General features: G+C 36.8%; 1 protein-coding gene across 1 annotated transcript; it reads left to right on the plus strand.

The window, feature by feature from the left end:
• Positions 1-9,098: 9,098 nt before the first annotated feature.
• On the plus strand, positions 9,099-18,442 carry bbc3 (BCL2 binding component 3). Its single transcript, XM_052577305.1, has 4 exons — positions 9,099-9,324; positions 10,760-10,997; positions 13,482-13,678; positions 16,595-18,442. The coding sequence occupies exons 2-4, from the start codon at positions 10,772-10,774 to the stop codon at positions 16,694-16,696; spliced, it is 525 nt and encodes a 174-aa protein (XP_052433265.1). The 5' UTR covers positions 9,099-9,324; positions 10,760-10,771; the 3' UTR covers positions 16,697-18,442.
• The last annotated feature ends 316 nt before the right edge of the window (positions 18,443-18,758 follow it).

Genomic DNA, 18,758 nt, shown 5'->3' on the forward strand with positions numbered 1-18,758 from the left:
TATATATATATATATATATATATATATATATATGTGTGTGTGTGTGTGTGTGTGTGTGTGTGTATATATGTATATGGGTGTGTGTTTTATTGAATATATGATTAGAAGCTGAATTCAAAAAGTATATAAAAATATATATAAATTAGGAATGTTCCCAAACAAATTTTTAGCATAACATACCGGTATGTCTGTAATTGTCGTTTTATAACAAGAAAAATTTACAGTTTTCTGAATTAAAAGAATACAGCAGACTAGTTGAAGCTATTAGACATGTAAATGTTTAATGCATGGTCATTTTATTAGACGAATGCGTTGCGAGACAAACATGTAGTTAAGCAAAGCGGCTTGATGTTGATGCTGGTTGAAGCACGCACTCCTAAAAGAAAGTCCCAGAACAGCGCGCGACGCTTGAACTGCCGCCTCGCGACCAATCGCTTCTCCGCTCGCAGCTCTCGAGGCAACACTGTTTCCGGGCAGAGAAACATTACAGGAGCAAAACAAGCGCACTTCTGTCACTCATCGGGTTGCTGCCCTCATGATTTATGTGCCACATGCAAGCTGCCTTATAGAAGCTGCAGCAAAGTCCGCAAAAAAAATAACATAAATATATTTTGAACAGATTGAAGAAAGCTTTGGATTAATTTGAATTGTTTTTCCTTTTAACTGAGAATGAAGAAAATAGTTTGAAACCTTAACCTTGAGATAAAAAGCTTAGTTAGAAAACAAGTACATCTCAGGATTTCAATAGGCCTGATAAAGTATCAATAAGTTCCAGCCAAAACTTTTTCTTTCTGGTGGCACCATGTATGTTGGCTGTAATACACTCCAAAAGAGCAATGTCCATCAAGTATGACATCCACGTCAACCTAACTGGGGTAGATGGATCCAACCACAATTTAAAAATAGCATTTTTAAGAGCAGCAAACAGAATCCTGGTGACACAAGGGGTCAGACTTTCTTTTCATTTGATTTAATAAACAGGGCGTGGCATATGCCTTATAGATTAAATTATAACAAATCATTTGTTGAGCTGGGTTTTTAGAGTTAGCAAAATAATTTCTCCAGACATTGTCCCAATCATTCACAATGTTAAATTCTATGTCCCAGAAACCCTCAGTTGGAATGTCTGAATACTGTGGTACCACAAGTGATTTATAGCTAAATAATACTCAAAACACCTAGAAGCAATACTAGAATCTATCCAATTTACCATAGGGTAAAGAGATTGAGATTTTAATCGACCAGGGTACTGTAAGATCTCAGCACAAATCATAATCTTAAGTACAGGAGAAAGGAGAATCGTGGGAAAGAAAACTGCTCCTTCAGGATTTGAAAGGACTTAATCATTGTACAGGTCTTTTAAAGTGTAAATATCACAGTCAGCCCAGCATTTGGAAACCAACGATTTGTTACCAGAACAAAGATTATTATTATTATGCCAAATGGGGGTAGAGTCACTGTAAGAATCTGAAGCTCCAATAATAATTAATAAACAATCCAATTTCTGCTGCTTTCCAGGTTTTGATAGGACAGCATATATTTGGACTAAACTTTTCCAGAACTTTCTTAAGATATTCCAGTGTGTCCTGTAGACGAAGAGGGTATATCATGGGGCAACGAAGTCAACGTCTAGCCACGTCCTAAGCAGGATCAAAATAGTAGGATAAAAAATCTGGTAGGGATAAGCCACCATGAGGTTTTAGCCTATGCATAGATTTATGGCAAATTCTACGCCCTTTATTATTCCACAAGAATTATGATACTTTTGTGTTAATCTCTTTAAAATAGCCAGTAGGTGGTGTCAGAGGTAACACTGAAAATAAAAAGCTTAGCCTCAGAAGTATATTCATCTTAACAGTGGCTATCCTTCCAACTAGAGCCAAACAGAGTGGAGACCAACACAGAAGATTCTTCTTAATCATATCCAGAAGAGACTGATAGTTCCACTTGGAAATGTGAGATAATGAAAGAAAAACTCTGATTCCAAGAGAATTAAACTGGTCACTGACAGGAATCAGTGGGTAAAGTAAGAATCTCTGATTTAGCAGCTAAATTAAGGGGCATAAGTATGGATTTGCTCCTATTAATCTCATAAACAGACAGTTTACCAAATGTATCAAATAATTTTAAGCATTCCTCATCTGAATCTGTGATGTTTGATATATATATATATATAACAAAACGTCATCAGGGTAGAGTGAAATTTTATGGGACGTATTTATACAACTTATTGGAACTATTGCGGGACATTGTCTGATCACTTGGGCCAAAGGCTCTAATGATAAATTAAAAAGCAAGGATGACAGGACAACCTTGACTAATTCCCCTGCCAAAAACCAGTGAGCACTCTGGCTGAGTATTCAGAATAAATAGTTATGTGCTTCTAGAAAAAAAGACCAGGTAATATTTAGGATGAATAGATGATCAATTTTCATAGGAACTGCAGATTTATGGATTAGGATCCTCGGATTCTCCTAACGTAACCGCTACAGCTTTCTTCAGAGAAGATTTTGTGGCAGGATCCGGATTGAGAGTGAACTTTTCAACCTCTGCCAGTGTCTCGAGAAGAGAAATCTTCCCTCTTTGAGAAACTTTTACTACCGTGGGGTAGACCAAAAAGGATGATATCCCTAGCTGAGTTAGCTTCCTCCTCGCCGCTGCCATCACTCTCCTCTTAGACGCTGTGTGGGGGCTATAGTCTGGGAAGAAAAGCAGCTGCGCTCCCATATGAAGAATTTGTCCAGTGGTTCGGGCTCCATTCAGGATTGCATTCCGGTCTCGATAACGCATTATCTTGAATAATGTACAAGGGGTTGATTTCTAATGTTCACTGCTATAAATACGGTGGGCTCTTTCGATCTCCATTACTTTGCCAGCAAGAGAGGGAATCCACTTAGGAAGAAGATTCCGTATAAATCCCAGAGGGTCCTCTTCTTACCCCCTCTTTCAGCCCCACTAGATGGATATTGGACTGGCGGCTTTTATCTTCACTTCTCACTTTTTCCTGAAGGGAGTCCACTGCTAGCTTAACCTCCACTGTGTCTTTTTTTGCATGTATCCACTTCCAGAACTCCAAGTCTTTCCACAATCGAACTACACAGCCATTGCAATCGGTGGGTCCCGTGATCTAAATTAAGATATTTTTTATGAAATCTCAGAGCTTTCTGACCCTCCATAGATGGCAATGCAACCACATTCAAGACCCAGAAAGGTAGTAAGGACATCATTAAAATAGTCCATGTGACATCAGTGGTTCAACCTTGTGTGCATTTCTCTTGCCAACTGTTGCTTACCAACAAGGCTCAGCACATACAGGTTCTACGTCAGAACACCGGCTCGGTGTCAATCATACATCGTGATAGAAGAGAAGAAATTGTTTAATAAAAACATTATTTATATTTTCTTTTAACCCAAAAAGTGTTCTCGTAGATACTCTTAAAAATTAAGGTCGATCCACTGATGTCACATGGGCTGTTTTAATGATGTCCGTACTACCTTTCTGGGCCTTAAAAGTGGTAGTTGTGCTGCTGACTATGCAGGGTCGGAAAGCTCTTGGATTTGTGTTCTGAAGATGAACGAAGGGCTTAGGGGTTTTGAACGACATGAGGGTGAGTAATTAATGACAGAATTCTGTACCTTTAATTGTCTTGAACAAAGCTAAAGCTCTTAGGTCTTAATTCTCAAATGATTTGTGATGACTTGGAAGATTTTCATTCAGTAGATCTAAACTATAAAAGTAAATATCCCTCACAAAATCACTCAATTTATGCACACAAACTGACCAAACAGGTTGCATCCAACAACAACATTCAGCGTAACCAAGTAAACACTGTGCACAGAGCAAGACCAGTGTATCATTTGATAAGGGAGAGCAACTTGATCCAGCCAGAGCTCCATCACTCACAGCAGGTGATGTCAGAGGGATGGCATCACTTTCTGCACTTTAAACACAAGCCTGCTCGATGATGAAGTGGGTGATCCTCTGCCCGTTCCTCAGACAAACAAGCTAGCGCTGACCCGCTGTCTGATGTCTTGGCCCAGCAGTGAATCAAAGAGTGTCAGGTTCTAGGTTTTGTAAACATAAACTCAGCAATGACCTAATTGTTGTTACACTCCAACAATCAGCAATGAGAGCCCATGGGAGATGAAGAGAAGGTGCACAGCTTTCAGCACGGCCTCACGAGGGACAGTGAGTCATATTGTCTGTTACATTAAGTGACGGAGGTTATATAAATTACAAGAAGAAATGCGGACAGCTGTGTGCACTGCGCAACCTTTACAACTGATGAAGCTGAATGGATTTTAATACTTTTAATGGTTGAAAGACTGGAGTAATTAAGATTTTTAAATGTTTTTTAAAGAAGTTTCATGCTCAAGGTTGCATTTATTTAATGAAAAAATACAGTAAAACTTTAAACAACTATTTTTTCTATCTGTATATATTTTCAAATGTATTTTATTCATTTATATCACATGATCCTTATTTGGTTCTAAATTATTAACAATTATTATTAATAGTGGTTCTTATTTTCAATAGTAAAAAGTTTTTGTAGCTTAAAACCATTTTTCCAGCTGTGATATATATATATATATATATATATATATATATATATATATATATTACTGTCACTGTGTCACTATTTATCAATTAAATGCATTCAGTTGCTTTAATGATACAATTACAAACTAAAAGTTTTTTTTTTTTTTTTGATCTATCTTACCACAATTTGTTTGACGAAGTATATCACAGTTTGAGCAGCAGATCATTTTGACACAGATAATAATGGTAATAATAATGTTTGATAATAATTTTACTTTACACTGAATCACACGATTTCAGAAGGATCATGTGACACCGAAGACGAGAAATTCAGCTTTGCATCACAGGAAACAATTACATTTAATTGTAATATCGTTTCATAATATTGCTGTATTGCTTCATATTTTACTGTATTTGTGATCAAATAAATGCACAATTAGCATAAGAAACTTTTAAGAAATAAGAAATTATTCCAAACTTTTGACCGGTATTATAATTCAAAATTGATTACACTCAGTAGATAAAAGCTTCCAATATGTAATGTCTGACTTTCAATAAAACAAGTGACCGTGAAATTGATACGCCAACAAATGCACCGTACTAACTCCTGCCTTGTCAGCAGAAAGGAACCCTGCAGTGGGAAACTCCACAGTGCGCAAACATGATTTTAGTCTAACATTCCTTCACTTTGTGTTAAAAATACCCTACATCAACAAGCCATTGTTTGGGGATTGTGGGTGTCACATGGGGTCATGGTAGCAACAGCTGGCCTTAACAGCCCTCCACAATCCACCCTCAAACCCATTAATACTGCTCTCCCTCTTCCTCAGCTCGCAGCCATGTGTGAAATGATCCTTGATGATGGAGATGAGGTAATGCCTTCAGCAGCTCTGACATCACTATAGCCTTTCCCATCTAGAGCAATTGACCATCACTTCCACGATGAGCTTTTTGTCTTACACTACCTTTCTTCAAGGAGAAAGTGATGAATGTCACACCTGTGAATATTAAATGTTGAAATTGCCATTGCACTAATAGATGATGATTAGATGTATAATTACTCCCAAAAGTCTAAAATCATTAAATAATGAGCACACACACACACACACACACACACACACACACACACACATATATATATATATATATATATATATATACATACATATATATATATATATATATATATATATATATACATACATATATATATATATACATATATATATACATATATATATATACTAGGGATGCACGATATTGGATTTTGGCCGATATTCGATATGCCGATATTTTCAAAATAATTTTGGCCGATGTCGATACCGATATCGATATATATACAAATATATACTGATATATTTAAACTTTAATTTTACTGAAGAGAAATCCATGTATCTCTTCTGTACTGATTCTACCATACATTTATTATTTTACAAATGTAGACAGACATTCACATCTGAAAAACAGGTCAATTATTTCACTTGGAGAATATCGGTTTGGCTCATCGCCAGAAATATTTATATCGGCCGATACCGATAATGGTCATTTTAAGCTTTTATCGGCCGATACCGATATTGTGCCGATATTATCGTGCATCCCTAATATATACATATATATATATATATATATATATATGAACATGCATATTATGAACTAGTTGCTTTAAACATAATGGGATGACATATATCAGTATTTTTAAAGCGCATATTCTGCATGGCCATATTCAACATCCCCAATCCTACCCAATATCAAAAGCAGCAAATTAGTAGTTAATTGAGGCAAAAGTTGTAGTTAATGGTTTGTTAATAGCAATAATTCGATTTTAAAGTATGACCGACATCATTTAATGGGTGATAATACACAATGTAGATGCCACTGCATGTGAAGAAGGCACACTGATGAGCACTAATAACAACAGCTTAATGTGGTTACAAGTGAAACATTCTCACTGTGGTAAACAAAACATGGTGTTCTCTGTTAGTTCCTTTCCTTTTTTACTATCCTTTATGTAAACACTCATAAATGTGACTGAAACTGGTTTTCAATCGAATGTTCTCTCACTTCTGTTTCTTTATTAAGAATATTTTTGTTAAAACATAAACAATAAACTAACATGAACATTTTTGCTTGATTTGATATAGTTGCTGTCAGTACAGACGATTTAGATCCTTATGACTAAAATGATAATCAGGAAGTATATGCATAATATTTTTCCTGCTCTTTCCCCTTGACATGAAAATGAACCCTTCTGTTACAACAATGGAGCTTGATGCACATGACTACAATCCACAAGTACATTTCAAATGTAACCCCAGTCTTGTTGTTTGTCAGCCTTCTGGAACTGCAGATCATTTTCTAGGATCTGTCACTCAGCACCCTTCCATTACCTTGAAGGGTGCCAGCTGTGGCCCTGCGCCACTAACAGAGACTGTTTATCAGGCAATTAAGGTGACAACAATGAAAACTAATACGTGAAATATATGTTATAGGAGGGACGAGCAGTGCCCAGGACAGGTTTATCAGATATCACGAACACAGAACGAAGGAAGGAGGTAGAATTGAAGTAAAGGATGATGTCACCGAGACACAGTATACTTGAGCCTCGCTCTCATGTCACCACACTCACACACACACACGTGGATGTTGTGTTTTGGTAACGGATGAAGCCGTTGCAGTCACAAAAACATGCGTATGGATCCCTTCGCACACAAAAGGCAATCTATATCTCTACGTAGTGAACTTTGGTAGATGAATGTATTGTTTTTAGCTGACACAAGCTACGAGCAAAGGGAAAAGTTATTTATTTACAGTAAAGATACTGTGTTACTGTGCTTAAACGTCACCACAGATGAGATGGGAACAAACATGTAACTTCTTTGACCATTGAGCTTTCTGTCAGCTGTTCATGTTTATGTCACTTTTTATGTACTGCATGTGCTGGCCTGAAAAATAAAACAGAAGTAAAAACGCTACAGCATGCATATTCCTAACAATAACAATAGCCTAATAATAATTTCAGCATTTAAAAAAAATGTGTAACTATTAATATAATGTTATTATTAATTAAGACAACTAATTATTTTTTTGATATTTATATGAATTTAATTGTCTTTTATCTAAAATGTAATACTTGGCCAGTAAATGTTGTTTAATTGATACATACTATTGCTAATACAATATTGTCTGTTAATAATTATATAATACAATTGTTGTTATATCAATATTTCAAATGAAACATAAAAATACATTTGTAAGACTATTAAATTATTTTATGGATATTAATTTTATGTGATCACTATGGAAGCTGACAATAAACACTATAAACGTTTCTAAATGAATACATTTCATAGCAACACCCCTATGCATTTAACAGTGAGACAACATCACAAATGCCATCCCAGAGCAATCTGCGTGGGGCTGTATGCCCAGACATGTACCTGCGAGGGGATTCCCCTCTGTGCTGTCGGACAGCCTCATCTGCTGTGGGTAACAGGTCCCCAAATTTCCGCAGCCCTCCATCATCCGCATGGCATCTGCATTTAAACAAAGGGTGCAGTCGGAAGCTGCTGGACAGAGGTCAAAGGGGCTGAAATGGGGAATTCCGTATTCAATTAACATAATTAAATCGACTATTAGCCAAGTTTGTTATGAGCGATGCACATCAATGATCAGAGACTGTTTGATGTTAATGATTAAACAGGCCTATACTTTACATTTGCATAATATTTCGTGCATGACTTAGAAAATAGAAAACAATTTTTTGTTTGTTTGTTTTTTACAAGGAAAATAAAAAACGATGGGCAAACTTTATTTATCTGGAAACGAAATGCTATATTAAATAGGATTTTTTTGGGGCAAGAGAACAAATGTACTTTCTATTGCATATGTGATTTGCACGGTTTGACAATAAAATAAATCAATAAATAATAACGAATGTTTAATTCTCTGTTTGTTTTTACAGGAAAGTCAGTGGAAAGTCATTCATGTTCAATGTGTGCAGTCATAAAAAAACACAATGGCATAGGAATGACACGGTCAACACACATAAACACACACACACACACACACACACACACATAACCTATATATATGTGTGTGTGTGTGTTTTATATTTATTAATTCATATATCTATTTAGGCAGCAGGTGTGCACTGTATTTCCACAGTAAACATACATAAACACTTGTTGCCTTTCTGAATTTGAGGCCGATTTTGTATTAATTTGAAACAATAATTAATTCCGTGACACAATTTATTTATTTATTTATTTTTCTTATATTAATGCTGTAAGCAGTAGGCTATTGTATGCAAAACCGCGATCACAATAAAGTACTTTATAAACCTAGAAAATAAGCATCGACAGGATCTACGCTGAAGCCACTCGGATCGTGAATCGACAAACAACAGTGGGCGTAAAAGGGCTGTTGTTAGTTCCTGTGCTGTCTTGGCTGTGTGTCTGCGCGCGCGCGCGTGTGAGAGAGAGAGAGAGAGAGAGAGAGAGAGTTTAGCATGTCAGGACTTGTTGTGAGACGGGTGAAGGGGCGTGGCCTTTAATGCGAGCATTTCGCGGGAGTGAAAGCAACTTGCTGTCATCATAAACCTACAGCTTCATCCTCACAAGCACGCCTCACTACCTATCTGACTAAATTGACACAGTTTTTTTTCCTCTAGTTGTGGAATAACATGAACGGACGTCTGACGAAGTGTTTTTAAAGCACGACACATACCTGCTGTCAGAGCATTACAACCCTGGAATAACATTACTGACTTAAAACACATTTTGAAGGTAAGCATAAATGTATTTTTATTGTTGTTGAGCGTGCATCTATCTTTTTGTTGTTTGCAGACATCAATGTAAGATCACTTACATCGAAGACAATATATTTAGCACATCAATGCTTTTAATTGATCAAAAATATTATTTACAGAATCAGCCAGACTGCATTGGGTTACACGATTAAAATAATTTAGGGTTCGATCAAGTAGAAACATGTCGTTTAGTCAACAGCATGTAACCACTTTTTTCAGTTAGTGTAAAAGGGGCGGATTTGATGTTTTCCTCCCTGCTGAAAACCCCGCTTGAAGATAGTAGCTGTGTTTTGGAGTACAGTTGGTTCGTGGCTGTCTGGGCTTCAGGTGCAAGCTGCTCCAGCAGACAGGGGGTCAGACGAGCTGGGGTTGGTAGCTGTAGCTGGTCAACCAACAAACTAACAGTTAAGACCGTCTTAAAAAAACAGCTGCTCTGCTGCAAAACGCAACGTAACGTTACCAGTTTATGTTGGAAGAAATTATTTCTGTTCAACACGCAAAGTTGAAGTATGACAACTTGTTATTTAAAGATAATAATGGAACAAGCATGCCATATATGCTGTATGTCAAAGAACTGTCAGTTTCCTAAATTTTCCACCTCTTTAAATCTTTAACCTTGCATCACTCATCAAGTCGCCGGCTGTGCGTTTGTAAGTGCCACTTTTCCGACGCTTCAACATTTCCACATCAGCCCTTGTTTTCAAATTAGAAAAATCGATAAAATCATAGTCAGTGTCGTAATAAGGAAAATATAATATGCATCCAGTGGAATGAAGCTTTTAACATGCATTGGGTGTTAAAAAGACTCGCGGTGGCGTGTGAGGTCGAGTTCAAGCGCGGGAGAAGCGGTGCGTAACATCGCGTGCACGGATTTGTTTACAAACACATCCCGTGAACACGAGGCTCTAGTTTCTGCCATCTTGTGGACGCTCAGAATATAGGTTGCTGGCTCATATAAAACAAATGCATTGCTAGGATGTTTTTTTTATCTTTCTGAAATGTTAGTACATTGTTCTTCTGCTTCTTCTTCTTATTATTTTTATTATTATTATGTAGCTTATTCAATTAGGTATTAATATTTGTAAATGTATTTTCATAATTACGTGGTGTTGATTTAATTTTTAATATATAAATATATTATTATAATTTATTCCATTAAGTCTAAATTATTGTTTAATCATTATTTAGGTCAGATATTAAAATTTTTTATTTAAATAAAAAAAATAATTTATTATTATTATTATTTATTCCATTAAGTCTATATGAGTGCAAATTAATTTTAATCTTTATTTTGGGCTATAGAATAAAAACATTTTGAATGCTGTCCATTTTAAATGTAATTTGCATTCAGTAACATACAGTATGATGTCATTTGTGTGTGCTCTTTTTTTTTTTTTTTTTTTGCTTTTCAGGCAGTATCTGGTATGGCCCGTCCAGAGATGGAAAGAAGGGCGTGTGATCGCAACCCTGGAGCCCCAAACAGCTGCAGGATGGAGGTGCTACGTCAGGACACCTGGCCTTGCCACCGGCACCGAACCATCGCTACACAAACCAGCACTGTCTTGCCACCACTAACCCAAGTCCCCACACAAGATGCCTTTAGCTCGGACAGCGTCCCGCAGCAGGACAATCCACTCAGGGATAATACAGGTAAGGTGATGCAACACAGAGATCCGTGTTTATGTGATGTGCATTGGTGGAAATCATTAGCATGATATATTTAAATGAGATTCAGAAGACAAAATCACTGGCTTTGACTCCAAGGGTTAAAATGCACCAGGAAGTGCCCTCCTCCCCTCCCTAGTCAGAGAGCTCTTGCTGAGGCATGTTTAGACATGTTCTTTGCTGTTGGCTTCCTGTCAAGTGCTGCGCCGTCCACAATGGCGACCTGTCACACAGAATCACGTATCATCTGAATGTCTCTGTGTCTCTCACTCCTCACACTCTCTTTTCCTCATGTTTTTAACCTCACTTTAGCGATCAGTTAACCTTATCTGACACTTCTGCTGACACTCCTCCTTAAAGGCTTTCCTCACTAGCTGATAGCCTGGCCCTGGTCCCTCCCTGTCCTCCAACTGTCCACCCTATCCCAGCCCACCCCTCATTCCTGTCCACCAATGGCTGGATATTAGCTCAGGCTCCACAGGCTTGCAGTTACCCTGGCAACAAGCCAGAACCCAGCACTCCGGCTCTCTCAAGTCACCTGCGCCGAGGATCAGCAGATTCTTACGGCTGCGCCACTAATCCTCCGCACGGAGGCATTTTCTCTGTGCACACTTGCACGGAAAGCAAGAAAATGATATTCTCACTTGTGTTTAATCGTTTAATTTAGCAACACTTTTGAATGTAATATTTTTTGCATCTCAAAATGAACATTACAATGTTGCAAAACCTACATTAAGGTTGCATTTAAAACAACTGATTTTGAAATTTTTTTACTGATTTAGTCAAAATATTGGTAATTTATCGATTATTGGTCAAAGATATAACTATAATCCTATTATTATTAGTCAGACAAACTTTCTTCACTTTGAAGGGCAGAAAAGATGGCCACGACTGAGATGTAAGATGCCTTAGACTGACAGATGTGTGCCACTGAGTGTGCACTTGAAGGGTACTTCAAATCTTAAAAGTGTATTTTTAAAACACTGTAATTGCATGTAATATATTATTAATAAAATCATATTTAAAATCGTTATGTGTAATTACAAGTAAAAAAATTAAATTCACAACATACAGAGTTTAATAGAAATGATAATAAAGTATATTTTAGTTCAGCTTAAATACTCGATTCATTTAGCAGTTTACTTTTTAAAGACAAGTGTAATTGTGAAATAAAATATACTATATTCTACAGTTATACTTAAGTAAAGAACACCTACATTTAACTAATTGCATTTAATATAAATTTAAGCTGTAATACATTTTTATTTAATTGTAAAAAAAAAAGAAGTGTACTTTAGTGTACTTGTTTTTCACAAGGTACTAAGAACGAAGGTTTACTTTAAAGGCACAAGTGTGACAGGTGTGTACTGGGATTTGAAAGTACGTTAGCTATTTGCTGTCCGTGGGTGTTTAATTGGGTCAGTTGAATAGCAGATGTCACGTAATAAAGTTAGGAAGTCCACACTTCACGTCTCAGGGAGTTACCAGTAAAAAATATCAGTGAATTATCCCATGTTACAATAGCAGAACTCATTCAGAGAAGATATATTATTGTTGTTGTCCTGCTGTCACATAAACCATAAGGACTTGAAGTTTGCATTTAGTCGATAAAGTTAATGAGCGGTCATAGTTACTCGGATGGCACTGGTGCTACCGTTACTGTAGAGAATAGAATGTGAATGTTATATAGAGCTTAAAGAACTGACCTAAACAAAACAAAACAAACACTGTGGCTCAACGCATGACATCACATGCGTACTAAAGTACAAATAGAGAATTTGGCTCACCATTGTGTATGAAATCTCACCGCTATTGTAATCTCTGCTGAATCTGTATTCGGTTAGATTGCGCACTCCTTTGCATGTCTGCCTGTTAAATGCTTGTTAAATACTAGTGGCCTCAACTGAACCTGTGCAACAGTCCCATACATCACGGTTTTGTCATGAGAGTACTGTTAACATTGCGACAGTGGCGTCTTTACTCAAAGTAGTAACCCGAAATGAACCTTGACACAAGTTTGACAGAACTACCAGAGAGTATGACAACAAATGACGCCTGTCAATGGATCAGGTGCACAACTAGTCCTTTAATACAAACAGTATGCTTAAACAGCCACAAGTGCTGAGGAACATGAATAAGTGAATGGGTCAATCATATGATTCCTTTTTAGTTGTTGTTGTTGTCTAAATTATTCATTTATTGTTAAAGGCTTGAACTGACCTCTTCTATGATGAACATTCTAATGTTATATATTTTCCTAAAATCTCAAAATTTCATATGTATTGATATTTTATTAAATAAAGTGTTAGTTCAGGTTGTAAAATGTCATTTTGTGTGACTGACTCCCCAAAAACTTACTGATATTTGTGGATGATACAGTAATCAAACTAAAAAAAGAATAATGGTTGATATGTGTACTCTCATCTATTTTGTACGATCAATTTACTGTATATTCTTGATTTTATTTAGGTACAGAACAGGAACTCTCCAGCCCCCGGCTTCCCCTGCCCGATCTGCTCCCAGACAGCCACAGCTCCTCCGAGGACTCAACATCCAGCAGCTCTACGGCTGAGGACGATTCCAGGCTGGAGGAGCAGGCGGTCGGGAGGGTGGCCACACAGCTGAGGACCATCGGAGACCAGATGAACACTGTTTTTCTACAGAGGGTAAGGATCACGTTTGTCTAGTTGGGTCAGTTTACATATGCCACAGTTGCCAAAGTGTCATTAAGTGCGATAAAGTAAACGGGCAGTGTCTCTTTGTTAATATGAGGGCGTTCACAAATCTAGCCTCCAGCGGGTCTTCTAGTAAATGGATCGATATGATATTCACGAGGCTGTAGTGAGTGTTGTGACTGGAGTCGAGTTTCCCTCCCTCCCTCCCTCCCTCTCTGGATCCCTGTTGTATCGCGTGAGGAGCTCGTCGGTGAAGTGAACAGGAGTAAACAGAGGCTAATCTCCCCTCCCCCCTCAAGCAAACCCACCTCCCCCTCGTCTCCTCAGACAAACACACATGACGTCACTGCTTTGCCTCAGCGTGCAGCTCTCCGCTCTTTTATTTACCTAGTTTGAAGGGTGTGCACCACTTTTATATGTGGATTTAATTGCTTTTACACATTCGTCCCAGTTTCCCGCATATGCACCGACACAAGGAATGTAATAAAACGCAGTATATGTCTCGTCGAGGCAGCTGCCGGCGCGGTCACGTGCAGAAAGCCTGTGACCTGTCGTGTGGCCTCTGTGAACTCTGATAGCAGTGTGTTTTTACTGGATGACGGCTTTGTTTACTGAAGCCGGCAGAAGAATGACATGACAGGGACTTCCCTAGCAGGGCAACAAAAGCTCAGTGTGAGTGTGCAGCATGCATGCTCACATATACCCTTCTCTTCCACTGTCAGCATGTGAGACTGGCAAACCACAGATCCTCCTCCCACCAGCTCAGTCACTTCTCTCTGTTCCTTGACCTCTTTGGTCCCCTGTTGGCGTAGCCTTCAGTCATGCAGAATCTTTCTCTTTAACAGCTTTGTGTTTCACCTTCCAGGGATCCTCAACAAAATGTTTAAATCATTACACATTAATACATCTTCAAGTCATGGAAGTTTATATTTTCAATAGAATTTGTTAAGGAATTATTTCGCGTAGTATATTTATCATGGGAATTAATTGAATCTATAAAAAAAAGTAGTTTTTATTTTAGATTTTATAATAAAAATCACTTTTTTGTAAGCTATATATATAAATATATAAATAAAGTTTGAAAAATCTTGAAAGTTTCTATAGTAAATAAAATTTGTTCCTAAATAATTTATTCAATAATAATAATAAAATAATATTTTATGTAGTATTTTATATATATATATATATATATATATATATATATATAGATAGATAGATAGATAGATAGATAGATAGATAGATATATTCAATTCAATTCAATTCAAGTATTTGTATAGCGCTTTTTACAATACAACTTTACAGAAAATACATATACATACATACATACTGTATGTGTTTATATATATATATATATATATATATATATGTATATATATATATATATATATATATATATAAATGTAAATGAAGCCTAATAGGCCTGACTTCATCTGTAATGTTATTAAAATGATTCAAAAATAAATATTGACAAGAAAACCACACTGTTCTTCTGAATGTATTCTTTATTCTTAAGCACTGTTTACTTGTGTGATTACTTGGAAAAACTTTATGTTTACTTAATTGACAAGTTATATAATTGTTTTAATTTTATAATGTTTATTTAAATATTTAATCTTTTAAACAAAGATGCTAAATTAGCCTGAAAAGGTGTGGTAACCCTGAACTTTTCAACACCGTGTCAGTCTATATTATACATCTTGCACCTTTCTCTGCGTGTAGCTCATTCTTTCACTGTCACTCTCTTATTTTCCCTCTCTTTTACTTGATCCCCCCTCGGAGGAGTTATTTTTAGCGGATGACTCATAGCAGCTGTTGACAGTAATGTGCTGCCTCTCCTGATTCCACTTTGCAGACATTGTCTGTCTGGGACTGCCTCGCCCGTCTGTGTGTCTGTGTGCATCTATGCTAACATAAACCTTGACACACACTCCCACTCAAACTCACCTTCACAGCTTTACTCAAGCGTTTCTAATGGTCAAAAAGGTTTAAGCTATTACCTCATAGCTGATTACAGATAGAAGAGGTGGAAAAAGTTAATTACACAAAGTCAAAGTTTCGAAATTCAGTTTCCACACAGGAAAGGAACTGAGGCACAGACCTAAATTGACTTTGCCAGAGTGTTTCGCTTCATGCCATTGCAGAAAAGAAGTGCACTAAACAGTATTCAATATGCAATTGTAGGGAACTTCAAATCTCAGGTATAATTTTTTTTAAACTATTTACAGATTTTATATTAATGACATAAAAGGCAACTTAAGAGTACTTAAATTAAATACTTGACTATGTTTCTTAACAGTTGTGCTTTTAAAGTACATTTTAAATAGTTTTAATAAGCTTTTATCATACTTTAAAAAGTACACTTGTTTTGATTTGTTGACTCACATATATGTAACACACTTGAAAATTTGAACTGTAAAGAGTTATTTGATATCACATACAAGTTAAAGTCTTGAATTGCATGTAAGTTTTCAATAGTAATGACATTAAAAGTATTGTTAGTTTCCCAGTACATTTTAACCATATTTCAATGAATATAGAAATAATTGTGAAATGACCTATCAAGTTATTTTTAATTATGATTAACATGCAATTTAGTGTCTGAAAACTTTACATTCAGTTTAAACACAGTAGTAGATTATTATATCAAAAATTAGAATATTATGTAAAGACAGCTACTTTGTTTTGTTTTTTGGAGTACTGTAAAGTGTGCATCTTTTTCACAATGGTAGGCAGGTGATTAGAGCGAAGTCTGAAACTTAATTAGGTCAGCTGGATGGTTTTACAGTCCCCGAGTGCTTTAGAAGCAATGCACAAAAACATGTTTTATTGTGCCTCTTATGTTCTCTTTCACTTTTTGCATTACATAAAACACATGATGAGCTCATTCTTCTGACATCTTTGTTTCAGAATGCCGTTCCAGGCTGGCAGAACTGGAGAGGCCTGTACCACGGGCTCTTTGCATTCGTCGCTGACACTATCAATGCCCTTTATCAGCACGGCCTCAGATAAACAGACGGGTTACGCCACAGGAAGAGTGCAGGCGCTCTCCTGCCGAACACTTAAAGACTCTGGGACTTTTCTGCAGGATCAGATGTCACGTTTGTTTCTTTATCTGTCTTTTGTTTGTTTTGTTTTGGTTGGTTTGTTTTGTACATCTTTTCCCATGGATTCTCATGTAGCATTAGTGACTGAAGCGTGTGTCCCGATATAGACGTCAGTAGGAGTGTGTGCTCTCTGTGCATTTGCATCGTTCTCTTTTGCATCTTTAACTGCAATGCTGGGGAGTTGCATTAAGCCCGGGTTGCTCTCAAGCAAACAAATTGATTAGATCTGTGTAGCGCCTCAGGCCCAGAAGTGCTTTGTGTCGTGGGTTCTCCTCTCAGCTGCCTTACAGGAGCAATAACTGCGCTGCACTATCAGTGGCACAGGCCGCACACCCGCACACCATTAATGGAAAACGGGTGATAAGCGAGATAAGGGAATGCTCACGCATTATACTAATGGAGCACAGTTGGATCGTGCCTTGCTAACGCTGTTTTTTAGCTCTTTGTGTACTGAAGCCTTCAGGGACAATCACTGGATGGTGTGAGGGTTCACCGAACCTGTTGCCCCATATCTGAATCTATACTTCGGGACACAGATTTGCCACTTAATTCAAAGATTGGTCACCTCCAATGGAGGTATGGGAGAGAGGCTGAAAGCCTTGTGGGAATGCCAGACCACTAGTTATTGAAATGGATGGAGAGCAGTGTTAATATTTGTATGAATTACATGTGTACATATTTTCGAGGAAAAAAAGACAGGATAGAATAAAATGAGAGTTTTGTTTCTGATGTGGTTTGTATATTGTAATTAAACGACCTTAAAGTACTTATAATTAAGTTCCCTTTTTCGGTTTCTGTTTTGTTTTGTTAATTTTTTTTAGACCAACACTGGAAATCAGTTTCTGCCTGTTTGCAATTTCTTTGGATTTCAATTAAATAAAGTAAAAAATCCCTATAAAAATATACCTTGCGCAAATATTTGAGAAGCACAAGCTAATTTATTTTGTATGTCCATCATTTGTACTTTTGGTTATTTTGATGATTTGTTTTTGACAAAAATGTTCTGCGATGAGCAAGTGGATTAACGAAGCATGGAGATATTCATGTTGTGTTTTTTGGACCAAATATCTCCCCTCAGTTGTTGTTAAATAAATCCCTTCATATTTTTTTCTGCTGTAATTTATTTGTCTACATAAAGGACTTAACTGAGCCAAAATAGCATCATACTTGAACAGACAAGTTCTCTATGGATCAACGTGTCAGATCCAGGTGTATCTGGGATTTTTAACACTGTTAGGGGTTTCAAGCACTTCCTTTAGAAACCACATTGGAAAAACTGTGGCAAGTCAGTGGGAAAACTCTTTAAACCACTCATATTTCTGCATGAGTCGGCTTTGTAATGTTGGTACAGAGATTTCATGGCATATTGTGGAGCAGAGATGTCTTTCCTGTGGCTGCCTGTCTCATGACTTCCTGTAAAACAGTTGTGTGGTCTCTTTCCTGCAGCCACCTTGTGACTTCTCATCGATATATGTGTTCTCAGATGCAGAAAGGCCTTATTTGTACGGTCAGATTTACACTAAACTCATGTTGCTCATTTTCTAGCTTTGTACTTTTGCCATTCGAAATTTTCTATGTAAAATTTCTATATGAATTTTGTATTGGTTTTTTTTTCTTACCATTTTCAATAAATATGAGAATTACAACAGTGTTCTGGATGGGGTTTTTTCTGTATGATTTCCCTCACACTTGTCAATCAAAAAGGATTTGACAAGTTAAATACAAACATTTTTAAAAACTAGTCTTTATGTGATCCCTTCAGTAATATATTAGATTAGAAGTCTTCAACATGGGGCCAACAAAAATACAATTTTAGAAGCTTGTTTCCTCCATGGGATATAAAAAGGTAATTGCAACTTTTTTTTTTTAAGTCACATTTGCCTTTTTATTTACTTTCTATCCCGAGGCAGAAACACATTTTCTTACAATATTAATTCTAACCAATTCAAACTTCAAACAAAGTTAAG

Source organism: Carassius gibelio, chromosome B15 (genome assembly GCF_023724105.1).
Source record: "Carassius gibelio isolate Cgi1373 ecotype wild population from Czech Republic chromosome B15, carGib1.2-hapl.c, whole genome shotgun sequence".
NCBI lineage: Eukaryota > Metazoa > Chordata > Actinopteri > Cypriniformes > Cyprinidae > Carassius > Carassius gibelio.